This window comes from Salmo trutta, chromosome 31, assembly GCF_901001165.1.
Source record: "Salmo trutta chromosome 31, fSalTru1.1, whole genome shotgun sequence".
Taxonomy (NCBI): domain Eukaryota; kingdom Metazoa; phylum Chordata; class Actinopteri; order Salmoniformes; family Salmonidae; genus Salmo; species Salmo trutta.
The window spans coordinates 4931956-4959917 of NC_042987.1; the positions used below are offsets into that span (position 1 = coordinate 4931956).

The following is a 27962-nucleotide window of genomic DNA, read 5'->3' on the forward strand; positions in this document are numbered from 1 at the left end:
GGAGGTTGTAGGAGGGCAACAACCCAGCAGCAGGACCGCTACCTCCGCCTTTGTGCAAGGAGGAGCACTGCCAGAGCCCTGCAAAATGACCTCCAACAGGCCACAAATGTGCATGTGTCTGCTCAAACGGTCAGAAACAGACTCCATGAGGGTGGTATGAGGGCCCGACGTCCACAGGTGGGGGTTGTGCTTACAGCCCAACACCGTGCAGGACGTTTGGCATTTGCCAGAGAACACCAAGATTGGCAAATTCGCCACTGGTGCCCTGTGCTCTTCACAGATGAAAGCAGGTTCACACTGAGCACATGTGACAGACGTGACAGAGTCTGGAGACGCCGTGGAGAACGTTCTGCTGCCTGCAACATCCTCCAGCATGACCGGTTTGGCGGTGGGTCAGTCATGGTGTGGGGTGGCATTTCTTTGGGGGGCCGCACAGCCCTCCATGTGCTCGCCAGAGGTAGCTTTTCTGCCATTAGGTACCGAGATGAGATCCTCAGACCCCTTGTGAGACCATATGCTGGTGCGGTTGGCCCTGGGTTCCTACTAATGCAAGACAATGCTAGACCTCATGTGGCTGGAGTGTGTCAGCAGTTCCTGCAAGAGGAAGGCATTGATGCTATGGACTGGCCCGCCCGTTCCCCAGACATGAATCCAATTGAGCACATCTGGGACATCATGTCTCGCTCCATCCACCAACGCCACGTTGCATCATAGACTGTCCAGGAGTTGGCGGATGCTTTAGTCCAGGTCTGGGAGGAGATCCCTCAGGAGACCATCCGCCACCTCATCAGGAGCATGCCCAGGCATTGTAGGGAGGTCATACAGGCACGTGGAGGCCACACACACTACTGAGCCTAATTTTGACTTGTTTTAAGGACATTACATCAAAGTTGGATCAGCCTGTAGTGTGGTTTTCCACTTTAATTTTGAGTGTGACTCCAAATCCAGACCTCCATGGGTTGATAAATTGGATTTCCATTGATTATTTTTGTGTGATTTTGTTGTCAGCACATTCAACTATGTAAAGAAAAAAGTATTTCATAAGGTTATTTCTTTCATTCAGATCTAGGATGTGTTGTTTAAGTGTTCCCTTTATTTTTTTGAGCAGTGTACATTTTGCAAATTCGTAACATACGGTATGAATTGCAATTTGTAACATATTGTACAAATTGCAATTCGTAACATATCATACGAAATGTTTGATGGACATCTATAAATGAATACATACCATACAAAACGTAACATATCATACGAAATGTATGATGGACATCTATAAATTAATACATACCATACAAAACGTAACATATCATACGAAATGTATGATGGACATCTATAAATTAATACATACCATACGAAATGTAACATATCATACTAATTGGAGTGTTTCAGATTTACATTTACTACATCATGTCTACCCATGAGTACAGATTGCAGCTGCGAGGTTTGACCGCATGGGACTGACTGCTTTCTGGCATCTGTTGAGTGAGTTCTGGAACGCTGCCCGATGTGCCTTACTGCGCAATCCCTTCATACAGCTGCAGGGAATATATGTCCAGCACTGTGCGCTCTGCGCTTCCACACGCACAGTCCACTATGGAACAGAAAGGGGATGACTGGCACAGGACCGAAGGAAAAAGAAGACACCACAAGTCCCAGGATGACGGGTTACAGGAGCGAGATGCTTTATATTCTGGAGAAGCCCCAGATGCGAGGCGAAGAGGAGCGGCTTCGAACTTTTGAAAACTGGCGGAGGGACACACCAGTCACCGCGGGGAACCTGGCCAGAGCGGGATTCTATTTTCTGGGGCCCGAGGATAAGGTCCAGTGCTTCTGTTGCGGAGGGATCCTGAGGTACTGGGTCCATGGGGACAGTCCGATCGTCGAACACAAGAGGCACTTCCCCACCTGTAGTTTTGTGCAGGGTAGAGCTGTTGGGAATATCCCGCTGTTTGTCGTTTCCGGGTCCCCTTCTGACTCCGTGGACGGCCAGCTGTTGAGCCAGCTCCAGAGGATGACCGTGGACGACCAGGGAACGGCCGGGCAGGCTGTCTACCCTGAGATGGAGTTAGAGGAATCCCGGCTCACCACCTTCCACAACTGGCCCATGGGTGCTGCGGTCCAGCCCGATATTCTGGCGAGGGCAGGATTCTTCTACACAGGTACGCAATAGTCATTGTTGATGGTGACAGTGTGTGTTGTGAATTGTTTCTGAATTTCTGAACTTTTCTGAATTATGTTGGGTACGTTTAAAAACTTACTTCTTGCTTTTGGTTACCTGTAAAGTCCCATTAATGTTTGTTGAAGCTTTGCTTTTGGATAAAGTTAAGCACACCTTGGCAATTACGCATTTGCTATTTTATATTCAGAAATAGCAGGGTAGTGGAACAGTGGTCACTACGAGTTTCCAGTCTTTGTGTGTGAGTTCATGTGACAATAGTGACGCTGAGTCATGTATTTGTGGACAGAAAAAGCTGGACAGGACTCGGACTGCGTAAAGGAGAAAATACCATCGCTGTAATGCTTAGACTGTTGTGGTATTTAAAGCTTTTGAAATTAAAGCGACTATGAGAGAGAATTAGAGAAACTACTTTTCCTTTGTTTGGAATTCAGTTTTGGAAATACAATAATACAATCCACATCCTCACAGCAGGAATGTTTTGGGTGTGTATCATTGTGAACATTTGTCTCATTGTGTTTGTGTACACATGGACAGCAAACACATACTGTTTTCTGTCTGTGTGTATTGTATGCATATGTGTGTATGTTTGTGTGGGTGTGAGTGTATTTGTATGTATATGTCCATGTGTTTGTTTATTTGTTTGTTTGTGTGTGTGTGTGAAAAAGAGAGCGAGGTAGAGGGAGGGAGAGAGGAAGAGAGAGAGAAAATGTGTTCCTTTAGTGTGTGTCTAATATTCAGGTAAACTCTTTGTGTCAGTGATAATGATACGTAAAGTGCTGTGATAATACTTGGTCTGTGTCCCTCACACTCCCAGGCCACGGTGACAACGTGAAATGCTTTTACTGTGACGGAGGGCTGAGGAACTGGGAACCTGGAGATGACCCCTGGCAGGAGCACGCCAAGTGGTTCCCACGGTAACACACAACAGCACCAACACACACAACCTGTACAAAGGCATTCTGTAATGCCTTTGACCCTGTGTCCACGGTGCGGCTGGGTCAATAGGCTACTTCTTTCTTTCCTCAGATGTGACTTCCTGATCCAGACGAGAGGACGTGACTATGTCAGCAATATCCAGGCTACCCACTTCCACAGAGAGACTGTGGTAACTACCTTTATCCCTCAGTGTTGTCCTTCACTCTCATACATTGATATACCAAAATTAAAAAATCATTTGCATATTCATAATGTGCCATCATAACCGTTGTGGTCGCTGCAGTGTGTTAGGGCACTTACAGAATAGATCCTGAGGGCGGATTTGTTTTCCAGGGTGGATCACAGACACCGGTGTCCCAAGAAATTACTTCAGAAAATGGTGAGTCCCAGAATACAAATTAAACATTGAAACTTACATTACATCCACTTCATTCTCTTGACCACCCACAAATGAAATTACAGGGTAATCCGCCCCATGTGTTAACCTGTGCTGAACAAACACAATAAATATGGATTGCCTTGGAAACGAATACGCTGCTTCCCCTTGGCTGCAGACTAAGAGGATGTAGTATTTCATAAGTGGGACCTTAATCATGTGAATGTAGCTGGATAATCACAAATACTGCTTGTTTCAGCTGTTTTAGAGAACAGGCAGAAGAACAGATGCATCCCTCAGTGGTGCTTTTCAATTTAGCTATTAGAGCATCATTGAAAAGTGAATTTCTTCCTGTGGATAAATGTGTGTCAGAGAGGTGATGTGGGGCCCTGGATCGCCTACTCTATCAAGTCACACACCCTGGGGTACTGCTCTCTCTACTGGGCTGTTTATCAAATGATAGAATGCTCACACTTGTCATCACATCCTTTTGCTGAATCTGCACTGCTATCCATCTTTTTTTTACAGGAGTGGGAAAAGGTAATTGCTTTTGCTTGAACACACATATCTCTTTAGGTTTTCTCATGGAGAGAGATTGCCTCGGTTAGAAATATTTTTTTTCAGCGCTATTTGTTTTCAGTGAAACTCTCTCTATATACACTGCTCAAAAAAAAGGGAACACTTAAACAACACATCCTAGATCTGAATGAAAGAAATAATCTTATGAAATACTTTTTTCTTTACATAGTTGAATGTGCTGACAACAAAATCACACAAAAATAATCAATGGAAATCCAATTTATCAACCCATGGAGGTCTGGATTTGGAGTCACACTCAAAATTAAAGTGGAAAACCACACTACAGGCTGATCCAACTTTGATGTAATGTCCTTAAAACAAGTCACAATGAGGCTCAGTAGTGTGTGTGGCCTCCACGTGCCTGTATGACCTCCCTACAACGCCTGGGCATGCTCCTGATGAGGTGGCGGATGGTCTCCTGAGGGATCTCCTCCCAGACCTGGACTAAAGCATCCGCCAACTCCTGGACAGTCTGTGGTGCAACGTGGCGTTGGTGGATGGAGCGAGACATGATGTCCCAGATGTGCTCAATTGGATTCAGGTCTGGGGAACGGGCGGGCCAGTCCATAGCATCAATGCCTTCCTCTTGCAGGAACTGCTGACACACTCCAGCCACATGAGGTCTAGCATTGTCTTGCATTAAGAGGAACCCAGGGCCAACCGCACCAGCATATGGTCTCACAAGGGGTCTGAGGATCTCATCTCGGTACCTAATGGCAGTCAGGCTACCTCTGGCGAGCACATGGAGGGCTGTGCGGCCCCCCAAAGAAATGCCACCCCACACCATGACTGACCCACCGTCAAACCGGTCATGCTGGAGGATGTTGCAGGCAGCAGAACGTTCTCCACGGCGTCTCCAGACTCTGTCACGTCTGTCACGTGCTCAGTGTGAACCTGCTTTCATCTGTGAAGAGCACAGGGCGCCAGTGGCGAATTTGCCAATCTTGGTGTTCTCTGGCAAATGCCAAACCTCCTGCACGGTGTTGGGCTGTAAGCACAACCCCCACCTGTGGACGTCGGGCCCTCATACCACCCTCATGGAGTCTGTTTCTGACCGTTTGAGCAGACACATGCACATTTGTGGCCTGTTGGAGGTCATTTTGCAGGGCTCTGGCAGTGCTCCTCCTTGCACAAAGGCGGAGGTAGTGGTCCTGCTGCTGGGTTGTTGCCCTCCTACGGCCTCCTCCACGTCTCCTGATGTACTGGCCTGTCTCCTGGTAGCACCTCCATGCTCTGGACACTACGCTGACAGACACAGCAAACCTTCTTGCCACAGCTCGCATTGGTGTGCCATCCTGGATGAGCTGCACTACCTGAGCCACTTGTGTGGGTTGTAGACTCCGTCTCATGCTACCACTAGAGTGAAAGCACCGCCAGCATTCAAAAGTGACCAAAACATCAACCAGGAAGCATAGGAACTGAGAAGTGGTCTGTGGTCTCCACCTGCAGAACCACTCCTTTATTGGGGGTGTCTTGCTTATTGCCTATAATTTCCACCTGTTGTCTATTCAATTTGCACAACAGCATGTGGAATTTATTGTCAATCAGTGTTGCTTCCTAAGTGGACAGTTTGATTTCACATAAGTGTGATTGACTTGGAGTTACATTGTGTTGTTTAAGTGTTCCCTTTATTTTTTTGAGCAGTATATATTACTCTATCTTTTTCCCCACTTCCCACCTAACACCTGTCTTCTTTTTTCTCTCCCCCACCCTCTATTCCTCTCTTCCCTCTTTCTTTTGATCCCTCTCCCGGCATCTCCTCCCCTCTGTCAGACGTGGTGGGTGGTCTGGGCACACCCTCAGTCATGCTGTCTCCTGTGGTCCAGACCGTGCTCCAGATGGGGTTTGAGGCTGGCCTGGTGGAGAGTCTGGTCCAGACCAAGTACCTGCTGACCGGCCAGCACTACACCTCCGTGTCTGACCTGGTCACTGACGTACTGGCTGCTGAGGAGGAGGACAGGACCAGGGGGCTGCAGAGCAGAGTCCAGGGTGAGGATGGTGATCATGGTAATGATTATATTAAGAATGATGGATTGGATTTACATAGAGCTTCCTGATGCTCAAAGCACATGGTAAGGCAATTACAGAAAAACTGCATAGTCACTTTCACGTGGAAACTTGTTTTTGGAACCCTTCGCATGTGATCACGTGTTCACATGTGTAGTTTCATGTTATCACATGTTGTTCTACATGTTGTCACGTTATCACATCAACTTCACATAAGATCACCTGTGATCACATTAAATCATGTTCTTGAAACACTTCACGTGATCACATGTGAAATTCATGTATTTTTTCCATATGGGTGGCAATGGGTTCTTTTAGATAGGGCAAATGTCTAGGGATTGACCCTTACAAACCCCTGTGAGCTATACCAAGGCAGGTGCTGCTAATATATACCCTGGTAGTGGATGAAGTACTTGTCTTGAGGTAGGGACCAGCAGATGGTTATGGGCTGGGTAGAGTCCAGGGACCCACAGAGCTGGGGTAAAGGCCATAACTTTAATAAACAGCCTAAACCTTTGTAATTACACTTTTACCCTAAAAATAGCCTGCTGAGACCAATGTTGGTATTTTCAACTCTGATGTTGACCACATTCATATTTTTACACAACCCTTTGATATTCTCGTGCATCTGAATTGATTGGATTGACACAGAGAAACAACAAATGGAGACTCTTGTTAACAATATAAATAGGTCATGTTACCGTGTGTAACCATGTGTCTCACCCTTGTTTACTGTTTGTGTTTTCTGTCCCATCAGAGCCGGTGGAGAGACAGGGGCCCAGTGCAGGAGGGGTCAGGACACAGACACCCATCAGAGAAAAAGGTCAGAGGTCATATTACACACACACACACACACACACACACACACACACACACACGTAAATTCATATTTGTATTTCAGCAGTGGGAGACCCCACCCCTGAGGAGCTCCTGCGTCAGCTGCAGGAGGAGCGGACATGTAAGGTGTGTATGGACAAGCTGGTATCCATCGTCTTCATCCCCTGTGGTCACCTGGTGGTGTGTAGCGACTGTGCTGCCAGCCTGCGTCACTGCCCCATCTGCAGAGCCACCATCAGAGGCAGCGTCCGAGCATTCATGTCCTGAGAGCCACATTCAAGTACAAGACCCTTGTGTGAGTCGGAGTGTGCATGTGTGTATATTTGTATGACAAGATTGCCCTAAAGTATACCTAATACACCAACACACAATATCCTTGTTTCACTTTTAGGCTTTTGTTTGCCTTTGACAAATGAAGAAAGATTCTACAACCCCTCGGGGCGGCTCATCTTTCTATAGGTGCTGTGAGAATTGTGTGAAAATGTCCCCTGTATTTTAGATGCCTGACAGACCCATTCTCCTAACCTCAACACTGCTCCGCTGTTGATTTGCCCTGCTTAAAATAACCTCCAAAATCAAAATGGCTTCTTTTTGGCTGGAATAGAAGAATATATTTATTTTTATACAGTAAACACATTTCCAATCTCATTATTGGTGTTTACAGAGATCAACTAGGAGAGCAAACGTATCAGTCCAACTGCACATCAGATTACAGTTAGTATTTGTACAAAATATGAATAATCCCTAAAACAAATGACCCAGAATCGGTTTATTAAAAGTACACATAATTTGGCCTCCCGAGTGGCGCAGCGGTCTTAAGCATCGCAGTGCTTAAGGCGTCACTACAGATCCGGGTTCGATCCTGGGATGTGTCGCAGCCGGCCGCGACCGGGAGACCCATGAGGTGGCACACAATTGGCCCAGCATCGTCCGGGTTAGGGGAGGGTTTGGCTGGCCGTGATGTCCTTGTCCCATCGCACTCTAGCGACTCTGGGCCGGGTGCATACACGCTGACACAGTCGCCGGTTGTACAGTGTTTCCTCCGACACATTGGTGCGGCTGGCTTCCGGGTTGGGCGAGCAGTGTGTCAAGAAGCAATGAGGCATGGCAGGGTCGTGTTTCGAAGGACGCATGGCTCTCGACCTTTGCCTCTCCCAAGTTGGTACGGGAGTTGCAGCGATGGGACAAGACTAACTATCAATTGGAAACCACAAAGTTGGGGAGAAAAAGTACATTTTTTTATTAACAAACTGCTATTTACACAATTGAACACAGCACAGGTTTGGACAAATATGATTACATAATTGAGTCACATGAAGAGGGCTACAGAGGACACAAAATAAAGAGAAATACAAAAAGCTTTCCCCCTCACTCTCCTATACAAAGAAAAACAATTATCTACAAAGTGGACTTTTTTTTCAGTGGTATCCATTACACGACCACAATAGGCTCTGACTAACTAATGCCAGGTATGGCTCTTCCATTCCCTGTTGCAGGGGCTGTATTGCATTGAAAGGAAAAAACTGTTCCTATAAATTAAGTTATTTTAGGTGTCTAAACATATTTTCTTTTATCAAGACAATGTGCAGTGTGTGTTCACTGTTGGTAATGATCCTGGTTACAGTTAATAAAGTGTATCTGGTCCTTTGTTCATAAGTATTGACAGGCAGCCATGGCTTGGTATTGATAAGCTTGGGGTTTATTCATTGGAGTGCAACAGAGTATTATAGATAGAAATGTAATGCATAGAGTTGGCATTATCTATGACAGAATGATGTCTATTGCACAATACATCTATATCTGAATCTTCTGTAACGTTGCACTGTCCTGAAATGTTACATTTACATCTCAAATTAAACCTTATTCCCTATATAGTGCACTACTTCAGGATATCATTTGGAACAAGGTCCATAGTTTACCATCATTATTTTTGCACCATCACTGAAGCCACTACCACTGTTCTGCAAAAGCATTCATATGAAGCCAATATCAGTTGAGAGACAGCTGTGATTTGAATATCATCAGCTCAGAAGCCTGTCTATCAAGCCCACAAGGGGATAAGGTGTGGATCAGGTACTGGAAACATGAGACCGAACCAAATTCCAGTCTTCATATGTGCTGTGTTCAAGGCTCTTTTGATTAAGTAGAAAACAAGCTTTGATTTAACAAGGGTATTCATCACATTCATGCCACAGCAGATTGCATCAAGACAAATGATGCAAATAAATGTAGAGGCTTCAGTTGGAACAAAGAAATACATTTGTTCTTCTGAACGGCGTCAAGTATAAGACTGAGTGGATAACATAGAGATAAAGAAGTATACAGTGAGATATAGGCATACACACATGCAGGGTAGTACACTGGACCTTCCTATGGGGTCCAGTAGGCCAATGGAACATAACCTAAATGGTTTATTATATCTTATCAATCAATAGTATGCCATGAAACCCTAAATGACAAAGCAGAGGGCTTTGTCCAGAACAGAAACCTATTCAGTACATGACTACATTCAACAGCAGGGGGCAGTAGTGGTACACAGGAAGATTAAGGCAGAAGGTGGACAGTCCAGGTAGATTAGGTGCTCTTAGGCACAGATCTAGGATCACTTGCCCCTTCTCAAATCTTAATGAGGGATGAAACACAAAACACACCTTAGATTAGTGTCTAGTGGCAACTCCATTCTACTCATAAATTGACACAGCCAAAGACCCTGGCAGTTACACACTCTGTAACAGAAAGTCCAAATACTCAAGAAATATCCCCCATCTTAAAGTTTGGACAAAATAGTTTATGTCTATTGGAATTGTGGGATAACTGCTCCCCAAACCCACAGAGACCCGAACATACAATAGATTATTACCGTATAATACAGAATATCCACGGTTATCATACAAAACCCATTCAAACATGCTATGGAAAAAAAACGATTAAAATGTATCACAGTTTAATCATCGATCTATAGATGGATTGATAGAGAAAACAAGTGGTGTACAGTACAGCTCGGTCTTCTTGCTTTGCTATATTTGTGCTACTTAAAACCATTTACACTCCATTCAATACCTTTGTATGCCATGGAGGGGAAATGTAGACAAACTACCTCTCATATCGCATACTATTTTGGATAAGAAGTACAGTTGGCCACAGTGTATGACTTATGATCAAACCCCTACCGTCACAGCAGTTGGAGGCAGTTGGGTTTTTGGACAGGGGCTTCAAGACACATCTAAATCCTGACACAAACCTCAAAGCTCCACACCAATAACTGTAAAACAATGGTTACAGATAAACAGTTTTTCCTTTCATTCCATCCCTCTCCACAGTTTTAAGATTCAGTCTACTGAAACACGGTATATCAAGACCAGTCACATCACTGTAAGTAAGACTAGATTAACAAAAACTTTGACTCAAACATTATTGCCTGTGTAATACCTTAAGCTATCTCTGTTATGAGGTTGTTGTTGTTTAGTTTGCATTTCAAAACCCTGACTCAAACTCATTTTCCATCTTGTGTTCTATGATTCTTTTTTTTTCTGGTTCTATTTTTGACTGAAGCCCCTGTAGGTTTGGTTGCTTTGTTTCCCTACCTCCCACCCCCGTCTCCCACTCCTTCCCCCCCTTCCCTCCCTACCTCTTACTGCTTTGCCTGTGTATTTATGTGCACAGATCCTGGCCTCAAGTAAACAGCAGAACACAATAGTTCATTCCATTCCACAGGCTTAACTGTAATTCAGCCTAAGAGTGAGGATCTGAGACCAAGCCATAAAAACACTCCAAACCACAAAGCCACAGACAGAGAGGCCTTTCAGACCAGAGAACAGGAGGAAGGCTGAACTGTCGGGTTCACACAAGTTTATATGTGTGTGTATATACATATATACAGTTCAAGTCAAAAATTTGGACACACCTACTGATTCCAGGGTTTTCCTTTATTTTTACAGTTTTGTACATTGTAGAATAATAGTGAAGACATCAAAACAATGAAATAACACATATGGAATCATGTAGTAACCAAAAAAAAGTGTTAAACAAATCAAAATCTATTTTATATTTGAGATTCTTCAAAGTAACTTTGCCTTGATGACAGCTTTGCACACTCTTGGCATTCTCTCAACCAGCTTCATGAGGTAGTCACCTGGAATGCATTTCAATTAACAGGTGAGCCTTTTTAAAAGTTAATTTGTGGAATTTCTTTCCTTCTTAATGAGTTTGAGCCAGTTGTGTTGTGACAAGGTAGGGGTGGTATACAGAAGATAGCTCTATTTGGTAAAAGACCAAGTCCATATTATGCCAAGAACAGCTCAAATAACCAAAGAGAAACGACAGTGGAGGTAGGTCAATCTGGAAAATGTCTATAACTTTTAGATTCTTCAAGTGCAGTCGCAAAATCCATCAAGCAATATGCTAAACTGGCTCTCACATGGACCGCCACAGGAAAGGAAGACCCAGAGTTACCTCTGCTGCAGAGGATAGGTTCATTAGAGTTAACTGCCTCAGAAATTTCAGCCCAAATAAATGCTTCACAGAGTTCAAGTAATAGACACATCTCAACATCAACTGTTCAGAGGAGACTGCGTGAATCAGGTCTTCATGGTTGAATTGCTGTAAATAAACCACTACTAAAGGACACCAATAAGAAGAAGAGACTTGCTTGGGCCAAGAATCACAAGCAATCGACATTAGACCGGTGGAAATCTGTCCTTTGGTCTGATGAGACCAAATTAGAGATTTTTGGTTCCAACCGCCATGTCTTTGTGAGATGCAGAGTAGGTGAATGGAATATCTCCACATGTGTGGTTTCCACCGTGAAGCATGGAGGAGGAGATGTGATGGTGCTTTGCTGGTGACACTGTCAGTGATTTATTTAGGATTCAAGGCACTCTTAACCAGCATGGCTACCACAGCATTCTGCAGCAATACGCCATCCCATCTGGTTGAAGCTTATTGGGACTATAATTTGTTTTTCAACAGGACAATGACCCAACACACCTCCAGGCTGTGTAAGGGCTATTTTACCAAGAAGCAGAGTGATGGAGTGGTGCATCAGATGACCTGGCCTCCAAGATCACCTGACCTCAACCCAATTGAGATGGTTTGGCATGAGTTGGACTGCAGAGTGATGGAAAAGCAGCTAACAAGTGCTCAGCATATGTGGGAACTCCTTCAAGACTGTTAGAAAAGCATTCCAGGTAAAGCTGGTTGAGAGAATGTGAGAGTGTGCAAAGCTGTCATCAAGGCAAAGGGTGGCTACTACATGATTCCATATGTGTTAATTCATAGCATCAATATTTTCACTATTATGCTGCAATGTAGAAAATAGTAAAAATAAAGAAAACCCCTCGAATGAGTAGGTGTCCAAACTTTTGACTGGTACTGTATATATAGCTATGATCTATAGATAGATCACTAGTTCTGATAGAACAATGGACAGAAATACAGCCATTGACAGCAGGTACTGTACGTCTCTGTTGTCGGATGCCGTTTGTAGTTCTAGATAAATAATTTATATTTGAGTACACAGTAAGAGATCAGGCCCATGTTACACTGTAATTACCCCTTCCTCTCCATCCCTCCCACTAACAACAGAACAGAACTGGGAAGTACAGTCATTATTAAGCAGAGCACCAGTAATGTACATGCTTAAAGTACTGAAGAGATGTAGAGAATCAGAGGAATGTCTGGCCTGCCCCAGTGAATTCTCGGACTGTTGTTGTGTCAGTCAGAGCAGCCACTTTGTTTCCATCGGAACCTGGAATGTTGTCTTCTGCCCTATTTACGTAGACCTGGAGGTGATAGAACACAGAAGACAGTGAGTGGGTGAGGAACACACATGATTTCCAGTACATTTACTATCTAGGCTTTATTTCCCTAGTGCTGGAGGAGGGGATTCCTTCTGTCTCATTTGCAACAGAGATGATGACGCTATCAGGAGAGATGTCCTGCAGGCTAATAACACTTCCATTTGGGCTAAGGGAAATTAAAAGACTGACGCCACTGCCCACATTGTTATTAAGTTTCCTGCATAATTGAATAGATCATTCCAATGGAAGCTGTGATGGTGGCTAAAAGGCAGAGAACCTCCAATCCATGGTATTTCTACAGGTAACTGCCAAAATAAAGGAAACACTTGACTAAATGAGGTACACAAAGTATTTTGAAAGCAGGTGCTTGCACACAGGTGTGGAATTTACATCCCATCATGCTTAGGGTCATGTATAAAATGCCCAGTTGCCCATTATTTAGGCTACCATGACTAGAAGAAGAGATCTCGGGGACTTAGAAAGAGGGGTGATTGTTGGGGCAAGTTTAGCAGGAGCTTCAGTGATGAAGACTGCTCAACTTGCTGATGTGTCATGATATGTCATGGCCGTCGCAGCCACCAGATCTCAACCCAATTGAACACCTATGGGAGATTCTGGAGTGGCACCTAAGGAAGCGTTTTCTACCACCATCAACAAAACACCTAATCATGGAATTTATCATGGAAGAATAGTGTTGCATCCATCCTATAGGGTTCCAGACACGGAGCGTTGAAGCTCGTCTGGCGGCTTGTGGTGGCCCTATTAAAAAATATGTTTCTGTTTCCTTTATTTGGCAGTTACCTGTATGTCTATATGCATAAATGCACACACACACACACGCGCACGCACGCACGCACGCACGCACGCACGCACGCACGCACGCACACACACACACACACACACACACACACACACACACACACACACACACACAATGACATGACAAACCTACACATTCCCCTAAGCCTTCAGACAAGATATAGCAGGTTTAATAGTGTTGTTTACTCTAGTCAGGCTTATTCCTTCTCCCACACAGCTAGCAGAACCAGAAAGAACGTTTATACGAGTCACAGAAGAATAGTCTGCCATGATACGGTTGTTATGTTCTTAATCCCAATAACAAAATCTGTACAATTCAAATATTTATGAATTTGATATTGGCTAATCTTTAATGAAAACACACTGGGTTGATGTGTTGAGGTATTGAAGTGTATGGTTAACTGGATCAGACAGGAACCCCAACTCTAGACTCCCACACACTAGCCTATTTCTCGTTCCCGTGTGGCTCAGTTGGTAGAGCCTGGTGTTTGCAACGCCAGGGTTGTGGGTTCGATTCCCACGGGGGACCAGTACGGGAAAAAAAATGTATGAAATGTATGAAATGTATGCATTCACTACTGTAAGTTGCTCTGGATAAGAGCGTCTGCTAAATGACTAAAATGTAAAAAAAAAATGTAAATATTTCACGCACCCAGAACGGGAGCCTAACTGGGCATACAGTAGCAGATGTGTTGGTGAGGAAAAAGTATTAACACTTACCAACATGTCCCAAATGACACCCTATTCCCTATAAACTTTTTTTGCCAGAGCCACATACCTTTATCACTGGCCAAAAGTAGTGTACTATATACAGTAGGAACATGTCCAAAGTTCTGTCCTGTTTTCTCTGGGACCATATAAAATACCCCTATGACATCACACCATGGAACCATTTATCTACTGTCATTTTTAATGACGTGCTTGTTAGGTGAAAACGGACTATTAGACAGGTGTAATTAAGGGCTTATTCCAATTAACACTGTGTTAACGAAGAATAAGTTACATCTTAATTAATCTCAAAGACTAGCCGCCGAGAAACAAAGTCACGCAAGAGAGAGTTCTCAGCACAATGGTAAAAGTCCTAGCTCAGAGAAACATGAGAAGAGCTATTAGAATACATAACACTGTATGTACTGCCTAGACTCCCTTTGTTAATATAATGAAAACTAAGACAAAAATAATAGCTGACACATACATAAAAAACACACAGACAAGAACAAATGCATACACACACACACACATACATAAAAAACACACAGACAAGAACAAATGCATACACACACACACACACACACACACACACACACACTACTTACAGGTACATGGGCTTTAAGAGGAGATGGGATGGTTTCTCATTGACATGGTAGAGAGGGAATGGGTCAAATCCACCAACAAAATCAACTGCAAACAAAAGGATCAAATGCTACAATGACAAATGAAATCAGAAGATAACAGACAGGCAGACATTGATAGGCAGAAATAAATAATAATAAAACAACATCCAATGACAAATATGGATTCACAAAATAAAAACAATATTGATTATGGCAAATGAAAGTAAAGAGAAAACAGCCCAATGCTACAAAACACAGAGTTAGACCTACAGTATGAGAGGGGTCAAGTGTTGGCATTCCAAATACATCCAACATCCAAAAATGAACTTTCCATATTTGTATAGACTATCTGAGGTAGCGGTACACTTCTGTGAGCCCAGGGCACGAGGCGAGAGTCAGGCAGCTGTCAAAATAAGCTCTTTATCGCTGAAAAACAGAGGGTGACCTTCACTAAGTGACAGACCAACTCTCTGTTTACTTACTCCGAAAAAAAGTACAGAGCGCTGCAAACAGTCAGAGAGAGGGAGAGAGAGAAATAGGGGAAAGGACTTTTAGACTTTTCACTGACACAGAGTCAATGAGATTAGGTTAAAGGAGTGTGTGTGAAAACAGCATGCACATGTATTATCACAATGGATATGTAAACACCGTAGAGGACAGGGTGCAGTGAAACTGGCTCGTTACAACAGGACAGTCATTTGGTGGTGGATCTTGAAGATAACTAATCCTGACAGAAGTGGTTCCACTTCAATAAAAACACACTGAGTAGTGGCCAGAAAACGGCTCCACTTGGAACAGTTGTTTTATGAGAGATTCAAATAGACAAATATAATATTTAAAGTAAATTGTAGGGACTAGAGTTCCTGATAGGGCAACTTATCTGTAGATAAACAATAAAGAGGAGTGACAAGCTAACATGTCCCTCTCCTCTGGCTCCATTCCGGCTCCTTGAGATTCTCAGTTTCCTCTCAGCCTCTTCCTGAGTTATCAGGAAGTGGCAGCTCCAGTAAGGTGATTGACACGAACAAAGGTTAAACACACACTTGATCTGGACAGCAAACACACACAGTTGGCCTGGACTTTTCTGTACCAGTGATTTTCTCATTGCAAACAGGCAGTGAGGGTTCCATCTCCTGCCTTGACAAGCCGTGCGAGGTAAAACACGGTTAGGAGATAATGATGGATATAATCTTCTCCACCCTTGACCTCCCACATAGCAGAACAGGAAGACACAGAGCGAGAGAAAGAAAAGGGAGAGAGAGAGATTGACACGCCTTGATCTGTTTCACCTGTCTTTGTGATTGTCTCCACCCACCTCCAGGTGTCTCCTGTTTTCCCCATTAGACCCCGGTGTATTTATCCCTGTTTCCTGTCTCTCTGTGCTAGTTCCTCTTGTTTTGCCAAGTCAACCAGCATTTCTCCTAGCTCCTATTTTCCCCCAGTCTCTGTTTTTTCCTAGCCCTCCTGGTTTTTGAACCTTGCCTGTCCTGATGCCGAATCCGCCTGCCTGACCACTCTGCCTGTCCTGACCTCGAGCCTGCCTATCGCCTGGTACTGTTTGGACTCTGACCTGGTTTATGAACTCTCGCCTGTCCTGACCTCGAGCCTGCCTATCTCCTGGTACTGTTTGGACTCTGACCTGGTTTATGAACTCTCGCCTGTCCTGACCTCAAGCCTGCCTATCCCCTGGTACTGTTTGGACTCTGACCTGGTTTATGAACTCTCACCTGTCCTGGCCTCGAGCCTGCCTATCTCCTGGTACTGTTTGGACTCTGACCTGGTTTATGAACTCTCGCCTGTCCTGACCTCGAACTTGCCTATCCCCTTGTACTGTTTGGACTCGGACCTGATCATTGAACCCCTGCCTGTTCTGACCTCGAGCCTGCCTATCCCCTTCTACTGTTTGGACTCTGACCTGTTCACTGAACTCCTGCCTGACCACTCTGCCTGTCCTGACCTCGAGCCTGCCTATCTCCTGGTACTGTTTGGACTCTGACCTGGTTTATGAACTCTCGCCTGTCCTGACCTCGAGCCTGCCTATCTCCTGGTACTGTTTGGACTCTGACCTGGTTTATGAACTCTCGCCTGTCCTGACCTGACCTGCCTTTTGCCTTTTGGTATAATAGATATTGGAGCTCAACCATCTGCCTCCTGTGTCTGCATTTGGGCCTCACCTTGTGCCCTTATACAGATAAAGAGTTGGGGAAGATTGAGAGAAATAGTGACTGGGAAAAATCACACTGTGCGAGACATGGGTTGTGATATAACTGTAATGTATTAATGTACCAAACTGAATATGGCAAAACTACAGCTGATGTTGTGCTGTTCCAGTGGTACATGTACTAACCTATGTTCCAGTGGTACATGTCCTAACCTATGTTCCAGTGGTACATGTACTAACCTATGTGGCAGTGTAGAGTAGTGGCCAGGAAATGTACGTTTTCATCGTATTAGAGAGGCAATTTCTCCCAGTGGAGTATATCTTTAAATCAAGTAAAGGTGCTCACCTTCTCCAAATTTAGTGTGGAGTGCAGCACAGTATTGAGAAATTAACTTATCCCAACGTTAAAGACTAGGTATTAAACCTGCGTTGTCCAAACCACTCAGATGTTATTCCACTGAGCTAAAGCCAAAGATTAGCTCTGGGAGCAAACACAAGTCTTCAGGTCTCAAGCAAGGTTACCCATCATGCAAGCAGCGTTGACTGAACCACCTTGACATGAAAGCATGCCAGATATGACAGGTATGTGGGTCAATGTGTTCATGTGGAGTAAATAACTACGCAGAGCAATATAAGGAGATTAGTTTCACTACGGAAGGGAAATGTTTAACGTCACAGGGGCTATTCTTAACTAACAGAGACAAAGACCATCTATCTGTCACAATAACATCCTACATTTTACATTTTAGTCATTTAGCAGACGCTCTTATCCAGAGCGACTTGCATACATTTCATACATCATTTTTTATTTTTTTGTACTGGCCCCCCGTGGGAATCGAACCCTCATCCTAAGAGAGGGGGAGGCAGACTGACAGCGTGGAAAAAGAAAAACAACAGGGAAAGAGAGGGATGGATGGGGAGCAAGAAAGAAGAGAAACAACAGGGAAGGAGAGAGATGGATGGGGAGCAAGAAAGAAGAGAAACAACACAGAAGGAGAGAGATGGATGGGGAGCCAGAAAGAAGAGAAACAACACAGAAGGAGAGAGATGGATGGGGAGCAAGAAAGAAGAGAAACAACAGGGAAGGAGAGAGATGGATGGGGAGCAAGAAAGAAGAGAAACAACAGGGAAGGAGAGAGATGGATGGGGAGCCAGAAAGAAGAGAAACAACAGGGAAGGAGAGAGATGGATGGGGAGCAAGAAAGAAGAGAAACAACACAGAAGGAGAGAGATGGATGGGGAGCCAGAAAGAAGAGAAACAACACAGAAGGAGAGAGATGGATGGGGAGCCAGAAAGAAGAGAAACAACAGGGAAGGAGAGAGATGGATGGGGAGCAAGAAAGAAGAGAAACAACACAGAAGGAGAGAGATGGATGGGGAGCCAGAAAGAAGAGAAACAACAGGGAAGGAGAGAGATGGATGGGGAGCAAGAAAGAAGAGAAACAACAGGGAAGGAGAGAGATGGATGGGGAGCCAGAAAGAAGAAAAAACAACACGGAAGGAGAGAGATGGATGGGGAGCCAGAAAGAAGAAAGTGTGAGAGGGAAAGAGTGGAACAAAAGAGAAACAGGGGAGACAATGACAGTGGCTAGGCTACTGAGTCTTTCTGTGGATCTTGTCATGGTAAGAATCACAGCCATGGCAGGAGCCCTGACACACACATTTACACACACACATATTATTTGTTATTTTCAGTTTTCTTATTTTTTATATATTTTTTACAATATTTTTTATTATACTTCAGTTTATTTTAGTAAATACTTTCTTAACACTTATTTTTCTTAAAACTGCATTGTTGGTTTAGGGGCTTGTAAGTCAGCATTTCACTGTCAGGTCTATTTGGCGCATGGGACAAATACAATTTGATTTGATACACCCATGACAGGCTCACTGTCTGACTGAGGCAGAGAGCGAGAGAGAGATAGTGTGTGTGTGTGTATGTGTTTAACTTTGTCACCGGCACAAAGAGTGACTGAGGGAATGAAGCTGTCCATCACATCACCATGGTAACATAGTGACCAGCATTCATTGGGACGAATGATGGGGAAGACTAACAAAGAATCTTATGGAATCAAGCTCCTGCCAATACAGTTCCTATCAATGGAAATTGGCCGTGTGCCAATAAAGTTCATACAAATGTAAACCGGACAATAAACTAATGATGAGCTGGATACTGCATTACAGACCATTGGCTTCAAACACAATTCATCATAAGCATGTGTGGATGTGAGGGTCCCAATTTATCCATCTCATTTTCTTTCTATTTGCACATTGCTCCCCCTACCTCCATTGCCTGATGTCTGTTACTCCACCCCCAAACTATTTCTCTTTCTGGCTCTGTTACCCTCATCCATCCATCTAACTCTTAATTACTTTCACCCCATGCCATCTCTCCCACTTTCTTTCCTCCTTTCTCTCTTCCTTTCTTTCTTTCTTTCTTTCTTTCTTTCTTTCTTTCTTTCTTTCTTTCTTTCTTTCTTTCTTTCTTTCTTTCTTTCTTTCTTTCTTTCTTTCTTTCTTTCTTTCATTCTTTTTGTCTTTCTGTCACTCCCTTCCTCCTTCGCACCCTCCTTGCCCAGACAGATCTCATTGTGATGGTGATGAGTATGGTCTTTACTGAGACAGTGACTAAGCACAGTGGGGCGGTGGCCCATGCTAACACCATGGGTGTGTTCGTAAATTCAATCTGGAGTGCCAGAGTGTGCTCTGGGCACACGTAAATTCAGAGCGTTGTCAAATTGTCCGTTGGTAAATTCAGAGCGTTATGCTCTGGGAGCATTCAGAGAGCACACTGTACGCTCTGGCCGAGGAGTAGGGTTGATCCGAGAGTTCTGACCTCACAAGGGCAGTCAAGCACCCAAGATAACTGGCTAATGTTGGCTAGCTTGCTAGCTACTTCCACACACAAATGAGAGAACATTTCATACTGATCATTTTAACCCCCTTAGCAAAGCTGGTTAGCCTGTTTTCATGTTATCCAGAGCGTTGGTGACTGTAACTGTGCTGCTGGAAACAATTTAATTACGTTTTTTTTTGCCAACGTTTAATGACACCGGCCATATTCAACAGGTGTTGAGAGTTGGTAAATTCATCAGTTATTCTGCGCTCTGTCACACTCAGACGAGAGGGCTCTGAAATCGGAGTGGATAGCCAGAGAGAATTTACGAACGCACCCTACGTCTCTACCTATCAGAGTTACACATCCATTCACCTCTCCTTCCTCCCTTCCTCTCCCTCCCTCCCTCCCTCCCTCCCTCCCTCCCTCCAGGGGATTTACTGAAACAGTGAGTCAGCACAGAGGAGCGCCACAGTTAGCCGTCACGCTAACACTAGGATAACTCTCTGACCTACTTTCCAGAGAGGCTTTTCCTCTCCACTCGCTCTGCCTGGATGTCTGCTTCATACTGATAACTGGACGCGCACACATGTATGCCTGCAGTTACATACACATGCACACGCACGTGCACACCCACTCCAGCTTATGTTAATAGGAACATAAGGCCTGAGAGACATGAAGCTGATCCTTGAGAGGAGTGTGATGCTCACTGATCTGTTCTTCCTGGTTTCCCTTAGCCGGAGAGAGAGTGTTTGTGTGTCTGAGTGTGAGTTTTATCCTAACTGTCTTAAAGCAAGCTTGTATATTCTACTCTAAACCTACATTGGTCCACTGAGTCTTTGTTGTGAGGCTTTTTGCGTGAAAGGAATGTATGTCTCATCTAAATTACATATTCAGGAGCTTAGTCTTTGAACTCTCTCTTCCCACAGCAGGCTTCTCCCCCCCCCCCTTTCTCTACCTCCCTCCCTTCCTAACGCATCTCTTCAGGTGCTATCTCTCTATTTCTGCTCTTTCACTCTTCCATTCATCTTCACATCCCTCCTTTCCTCAGGTGATGGGGGTATTCCGGAAGATATCGAACAGAGTCTGGCCTAACGAGGCAGCAAGGAATGACCAGACACCTCCTAACTTATACACCTTCATGAACTACATACAGAGAGGGAGAGAGAGAGTTCCTTTTACATTTACAGATATAAAATGGAGCCTGACACAATCATTCCCTGTACTTGCTTAGAGAATGAGAGGGGGAAAGATGCAAGAGAGAAGAGCGAGGAGAAGGATGGAGAGAAAATAAAGGGAAAGCCGAGCGGGCGAACAGATGCTGATGAAGTGTGGGGAGCTCACTGAAGGAACAGTCTAATATGGCACTTCAAATGAGTGTGTAAATTATAGGAGCATGGTACATGGTCTGTGTGTGTGTGGGGGGGGGGGGGGGGCATTGAAAATAAAAGAAGACACGTACATATGCACAGGGCTGATTACAATAACAAGGATGGGCATGGAAGCTGTGCTTCAAAACAGCTGTCCATTTACACGACCAGCCAGCCAGCAAGGATCAGACTATAACTACTAAATAATTAAAAGTAGGAAAGAATCGACCACTTCTCTTTTTTACTTTTCTTTCCCCCTTTTGTATTCAGTCATGTTGTTCTCAGCAATCTATTTGTACAAAGATATATGCATGTGGCTCCCGAGTGGTGCAGCGGTCTAGGGCACTGCATCTCAGTGCTAGAGGAGTCACTACAGACCCTGGTGCAGCGGTCTAAGGCACTGCATCTCAGTGCTAGAGGAGTCACTACAGACCCTGGTGCAGCGGTCTAAGGCACTGCATCTCAGTGCTAGAGGAGTCACTACAGACCCTGGTGCAGCGGTCTAAGGCACTGCATCTCAGTGCTAGAGGAGTCACTACAGACCCTGGTGCAGCGGTCTAAGGCTCTGCATCTCAGTGCTAGAGGAGTCACTACAGACCCTGGTTCAGTGGTCTAAGGCACTGCATCTCAGTGCTGGAGGCGTCACTACAGACCCTGGTTCAGTGGTCTAAGGCACTGCATCTCAGTGCTAGAGGCGTCACTACAGACGCCCTGGTTCCAATCCAGGCTGTATCACAACCCGGATTGGAAGTCCCATAGTGTGGCGCACAATTGACCCAGCATCGTCCGGGTTTGGCCGGTGTAGGCCGTCATTGTAAATAAAAATGTGTTGTTAACTGACTTGCCTAGTTAAATAAAGGTTCAATAAAATATATATATATATTAAATGTAGCACTCACTCACACACAGACACTTTCTCTCTCTGTGATTGTGTGCTTTTCAAAGTGAACGCCTGTCACCTGCGCCCTTACACAGACAGTATCTGTACCAACTGTCCACACAACGGATGGATGGGCCGCCGAGGTCAGCAAAACAAAGGCAAAAGGGAAACAGCAGTGAGGGAAAAGTCAATGACTCATTTTGAAGTTGACTCCTCCTCACCCTCTGGGGATGACTTAGGGGTGATTGATTATGAGACGCTCAGAGCTGATGGGCTAAACATTCACAGCAACTGAATCTCCACCAAAGAAGTGGTTGTACTGCGACACCAACCGCCCCAAACACACACAATTTCCTCTCACTCACTAAACTTGTGTGTACAACCGTTGTAAATGTGCATTATACTAACCGTTGTCACCACACTCAAATGTTTCCTGCGACCTGATTAGTTAACCGTCAATGTGACCTTTGACCTCGAGGTTATGAGGTCACTGCTACCATGAGCTGTTCTTCAGATGTGTGCCCCTCTCTCTAGTCTCGAAAACAAAAAAAAAATATTACCCACTGGGCACACACTGGTTGAATCAACATTGTTTCCACGTAATTTCAATAAAATGACGTTGACCCAACGTGGAATAGACGTTGAATTGACTGACATCTGTTCCTAGTGGGTAGGGTCTGGTTTCAATGATGGACTCTTTTGGCATAGAGGAACTACATCACTGCCTAGGTCGAGAAGGGAAAACATTTCCGGGGACTCTTCCAACAAATTACGAGTCAGACATGCCAGAACGTTGCGATTCAAAACCGTTGCGATTCAAGTTTGCAGGCAAAACCTTTGCATGGGGTTTTAGTTAAAACCTCTTTTAAAACCTCTTTGGGCTATGTCCAGATGTCCGGAAAATCATGCCCAAAGTAAAGTGCCTTTTACTCAGGCCCAGGATATGCATATAATTGGTTGGATAGAAAACACACTAAAGTTTCCAAAACTGTTAAAATAATGTATGTGAGTATAACAGAACTGATATGGCAGGCGAAAACCTGAGGAAAATCCATCCAGGAAGTGCCATTATTTTGAAATGGGTGTTTTTCCATTGAAAGCCTATCCACCATATAAAGGGATATGACCCAGATTGCGTTCCCTATGGCTTCCACTAGATGTGAACAGTCTTTAGACATTGTTTCAGGTTTTTATTCTGAAAAATGAGGGAGAATGACCACTTTCAATGAGTGGACAGTGGAAAGTCCCAGAGCTGTTTGGTGCACGCTATCGAGAGTGCGCCTTTCGTTGTTTTTCCTTTATATTGACGACGCTATTGTCCGGTTGAAATATTATTGATTATTTAGACAAAAAACAACCTGAGAATTGATTATAAACATCGTTTGACATGTTTCTACGAACTTTACTGGTACTATTTGGATTTTTTGTCTGCCTTTGAGCCAATGGAACAAAAAGCTTTTTGGACATAAAGGGACTTTATCGAACAAAACTAACATTTATTGTCTAACATGGAGTCTTGTGAGTGCAACCATATGAAAATCATTAAAGGTAAGTGATTAATTTTATTGCTATTTCTGACTTTTGTTACTCCTTTACTTGCCCGGAAAATGTTTGTATGGTTTTGTGTGCTGGGCGCTGTCCTCAGATAATCGCATGGTATGCTTTCACCGTAAAGCCTTTTTGAAATCTGACACGGCGGCTGGATTAATCAGGAGTTAAGCTTTTTTTTGATGTATTACACTTATATTTTCGTGAATGTTGAATATTGATATTCCTGTAGTTTGAATTTGGCGCTCTGCAATTTCACTGAATGTTGTCAAATCGATCCCGTTAAAGGGATTGGCGCGTGAAGGGATCACTAAGAGGTTATCTTCTTGGTGACAGGGGGCAGTATTCAGAAATTCAGATGAATACGTGCCCAAATTAAACTGCCTGCTTCTCGGGCCCAGAAGGTAGGATATGCATATTATTAGTGGATTTGGATAGAAAACACTCTGTAGTTTCTAATACTGTTTGAATGATGTCTGTGAGTATAACAGAACTCATATGGCAGGCAAAAACCTGAGAAAAAATCCAACCAGGAAGTGACTTGTAGTTTTTCTATCTAATCCCTAATCAAACTACAGTGTCTGTGGGGTCATTTTGCACTTCCTAAGGCTTGTTTCATGCGTCTACTGTTACTGGGCAGAGAATAGGAGCTCAGTCAATCAGTGGACTGCCTGGGACCAGTGAGTTGTTTACTGCGTGGGCACGCAAGAGCACCCTTCCTTCTTTTTCCTCTGTAATGAATACGCTATTGTCCGGTTGGAATATTATCGAAGTTCTATGTTAAAAAGACCCGAAGGATTGACCGTAAACATCGTTTGACATGTTTCTACGAACGGGAATGGAACTATTTGACTTTTCGTCTCTGGTTTTGCGCTCTCACGTTATGCCTTTGGATTAGTGATCTGAACGCGTGAACAAAACGGAGGTATTTGGACATAAATATTTCTTGTGGAAGTGGGAGTCCTGGGAGTGCATTCTGACGAAGATCAGCAAAGGTAAGGGAATATTTATAATACTAATTCTGAGTTTAGTTGACTCCAGAACTTGGCAGGTAAGTGTATAGCTTGCTTTGATGACTGAGCTCTGTACTCAGAATATTGAAAAATGTGCTTTCGCCGTAAAGCTATTTTAAAATCTGACACAGCGGTTGCATTAAGGAGAAGTATATCTATAATTCTTTCAATAACTGTTGTAAATTTTATCAACGTTTATGATGAGTATTTTTGTAAATTGATGTGCTCATTCACCGGAAGTTTTTGGTGGGAATACATTTTCTGAACATCACGCGCCAACTTAAAATGGGGTTTATGGATATAAATATGAACTTTATCGAACAAAACATACATGTATTTTGTAACTTTGAGTCCTAGGAGTGTCATCTGATGAAGATCATCAAAGGTTAGTGATTAATTTTAGCTGTATTTCTGGTTTTTGTGACGCCTCTCCTTGCTTGGAAAATGGCTGTGTGGTTTTTCTTGTCTAGGCGCTGTCCTAACATAATCTAATGTTATGCTTTCGCCGTAAAGCCTTTTTGAAATCAGACACTGTGGTTAGATTAAGGAGAATATTATCTTTAAAATGGTGTATAATACTTGTATGTTTGAGAAATTAGAATTATGAGATTTTTGTTGTTTTGAATTTGCTGCCCTGCTATTTCACTGGCTGTTGATAGTGTGTACCGCGGGTGGGACGCTAGCGTCCCAGATGTCCCAGAAAGGTTAAAAATAACCTCTGTGATCTCCATCTTGCTAGCTTCTATTTTGTATTTTATTGAAGTGGATAAAGTAGTGTCCTAGGCAGTGATGTAGTTCCTCTATGCCAAAAGAGACCATAATTGAAACCAGACCATCTCATAATCAATCACCCGACCCTGAGTTGCCTAGGGTCAGGTTTTCAAGACAACTCTCTCTCTACCCCTTCTCGCTCCCTCTCTCTAATCCACTCTTTTGTCTTTTCTCTCTTTCTCCACACCTTTCACCAGTTTCTTTTCTCTCGATCTCTCCCTTCAATCCCCCCTCTACTAGCCAACCATATAGGTACTTCTAAAAAAGATAGACGTGTTGCAGAAGTGGGTGGGAGAAAAGAAGGAAAGAGGCATGACGTGTGTGGAGGTGTGAACAGTACTGAGCTGTAGATGACTAAAACACACTCTCTTTTTCACACTACCAACCCCCGAATACCAGCATGAGAACTAACAGCTGGGGAGGCGGATGACAGACATGGAAAGAGAGAATGAAAAAGAGAGATGGAAAGTGGAGATTAGCCAGGTGTTCGATAATGAAGGTAAAGGGAGGACACTGTAGGGAAAGAAAATTGGGTCAAGGGTGTGAAATGGGTGAGAGAGAGAGAGAGAGAGAGAGAGAGAGAGAGAGAGAGAGAGAGAGAGAGAGAGAGAGAGAGAGAGAGAGAGAGAGAGAGAGAGAGAGAGAGAATGGAATGGAATGGTTGGATGGGTGTGAGAGAATGAAGAGAACGGAATGGTTGGATGGGTGTGGAATGGTGAGAGAGAGAGAGAATGGAATGGTTGGATGGGTGTAGAATGGGAAGGGGACACAGAGTGAAGGAGACCAGCCGGTAGGGTGAGGGAAGGTGGAGAGGGGGAGTAAGGGAGGAGACGACAAGGTGGAGGAGGGATTGAGGAAGGTTTTAATGAGCTAAAGGCCCCCCTCTCCTCTTCCTCCTTTCCTGTCTTGCTATGTGGTTAGGTTGTGGTTCATTTAGGGGGAGTGCTGGTGTGTGTGTGTGTAGTTAAGTCGTTGTACTCACAGCTGTCTTCCTCCTCAGTGATGGCGCTGATGACGTAGCAGGCGTACACGAAGCCCAGGAGCTGAGAAAACACACACACTGAGTTAGAACACACAGAGGAGTGTGTGTGTGCGCAAACATATGAAGTACAACTATAGGATATAGAGAAAAGAGCAAACATACAGTACCCTAGGGGATAAACACCTCCATTCAGAAATAGCGACTGGGGACGTGAGTGTATGTACAGGGAGTAGCTGGTTGGGGGATGGCACAACAGGTTGCAATCAACATCACTGATCAGTACATAAATAAGCATGTGCAGTATGAGTCTATGAGCTCATCTATATTCCTCTCTATCTAAATAATGTGTTCTGCAATACACACATCAACAACATGTCCAGAGACATTTCCTCAGAAAACAAACACTGCACTTAAACAAGCTGGTATAACCATTAGATAACCAAATCAAGAACACTATTCTGGGCTCAGCAGCCTGAATCTAGGCAAAGTGACGATAGGCTGTACTGTTGGCAGATGGCTGTCATCTATTCTGGGACACACACACTGGGGCTAAGAAAAAGAGACAGACACTCTCTACCTCCAATGACTTGGCACACTGCCATGCCAATTAAACCAGCATTGGGCACAATGCCCTCAAAACACACACTGGGCAACCGCAGACTGTGTGTGTCTGTTTATGGGGCATGCATGTTTTCATGCACAAGTGAGCCTAGTGATGGTACAGGCTATACAGTATGTGAGTGTGTGTCTGTGTGATCTTGAAGGGTAATGACTAGTCCTATAATCACACCTCAGACAACATTAGCAGCCTAAATTAGTTTTAAGAGAGAAAATTGAGTCCATCCTGCCTTCTCTCTGCTAATACCCTCTGACAGGCAGGCCAGCCATTACAGTAGTAGGGAATTAACATACACATAAAGCCTGGACCACACACACAAGATGGTGTTGGCAGCAGGGGCCAGACAATGTTTGGTTTGCATTAACGGTGTGTGTGTGTTTGATATGCCCTAATTAAAGTGTCTGGAGGGATCAGCCAACAACACAGTCAGCAAATACAGACTGTCAGGGTGGGAGGATAGGGTATAGGTGGTGGTTGATAGGGAGGTTGTATGTGGGGGGGGGGGATAAGAGTGTCTTCTAAATGACAAAAGAATGTACATAGACATTGCTATTTGTTCCTCTCTCCCCTTAGCTTTGTCTTCATCCTCGTCTCTCTCTACGTCTGTGGGGGTCTCTGTTCTAACAGCACTAATGGAAAGTGTCTCCTCTGACAGCTCCCCTCGTCTCTCTCTACGTCTGTGGGGATCTCTGTTTTAACAGCACTAATGGAAAGTGTCTCCCCTTGTCTCTCTTGGCCGTCTGTGGGGGTCTCTCTGTTCTAACAGCACTAATGGAAAGTGTCTCCTCTGACAGCTCCCCTCGTCTCTCTCTACGTCTGTGGGAGTCTCTGTTCTAACAGCACTAATGGAAAGTGTCTCCCCTTGTCTCTCTTGGCCGTCTGTGGGGGTCTCTCTGTTCTAACAGCACTAATGGAAA

The 27962-nt window shown here is 44.2% G+C and overlaps 2 protein-coding genes across 3 annotated transcripts in view; one reads left to right on the forward strand and one right to left on the reverse strand.

The window, feature by feature from the left end:
• Nucleotides 1-1597: 1597 nt before the first annotated feature.
• On the forward strand, nucleotides 1598-7767 carry LOC115169235 (baculoviral IAP repeat-containing protein 7-like). Its single transcript, XM_029724707.1, has 8 exons — nucleotides 1598-2159; nucleotides 2994-3093; nucleotides 3206-3284; nucleotides 3449-3494; nucleotides 5844-6059; nucleotides 6835-6900; nucleotides 6979-7209; nucleotides 7306-7767. Exons 1-7 carry the CDS (start codon nucleotides 1610-1612, stop codon nucleotides 7179-7181), a joined length of 1260 nt encoding a protein of 419 aa, XP_029580567.1. The 5' UTR covers nucleotides 1598-1609; the 3' UTR covers nucleotides 7182-7209; nucleotides 7306-7767.
• Nucleotides 7768-12115: 4348 nt separating this feature from the next.
• The window catches only part of LOC115169381 (sodium/potassium-transporting ATPase subunit beta-1-interacting protein 4), a 101476-nt gene continuing 85629 nt past the window's right edge, over nucleotides 12116-27962 (reverse strand). Inside the window, exons 5-7 of one of the 2 annotated variants that reach the window (XM_029724947.1) lie at nucleotides 26427-26487; nucleotides 14848-14932; nucleotides 12116-12694 (exon numbers count right to left, since the gene is read on the reverse strand). In XM_029724947.1, coding sequence (XP_029580807.1) covers nucleotides 12685-12694; nucleotides 14848-14932; nucleotides 26427-26487 — 156 coding nt within the window. In that variant the 3' untranslated portion in view covers nucleotides 12116-12684. Of the gene's footprint in view, nucleotides 12695-14843; nucleotides 14933-26426; nucleotides 26488-27962 lie in introns of those variants that run through there. The other variant, XM_029724948.1, reaches the window with a different exon arrangement.

Bases quoted from the DNA above. Each gene is read 5' to 3' on its own strand.
- LOC115169235 (XM_029724707.1), top strand. From the start codon at position 1,610: ATGACTGGCACAGGACCGAAGGAAAAAGAAGACACCACAAGTCCCAGG. The intron at 3,285-3,448 runs GTAACTACCTTT...TTTGTTTTCCAG, and splicing joins ACTTCCACAGAGAGACTGTG to GGTGGATCACAGACACCGGT. The intron at 3,495-5,843 runs GTGAGTCCCAGA...CCCCTCTGTCAG, and splicing joins AGAAATTACTTCAGAAAATG to ACGTGGTGGGTGGTCTGGGC.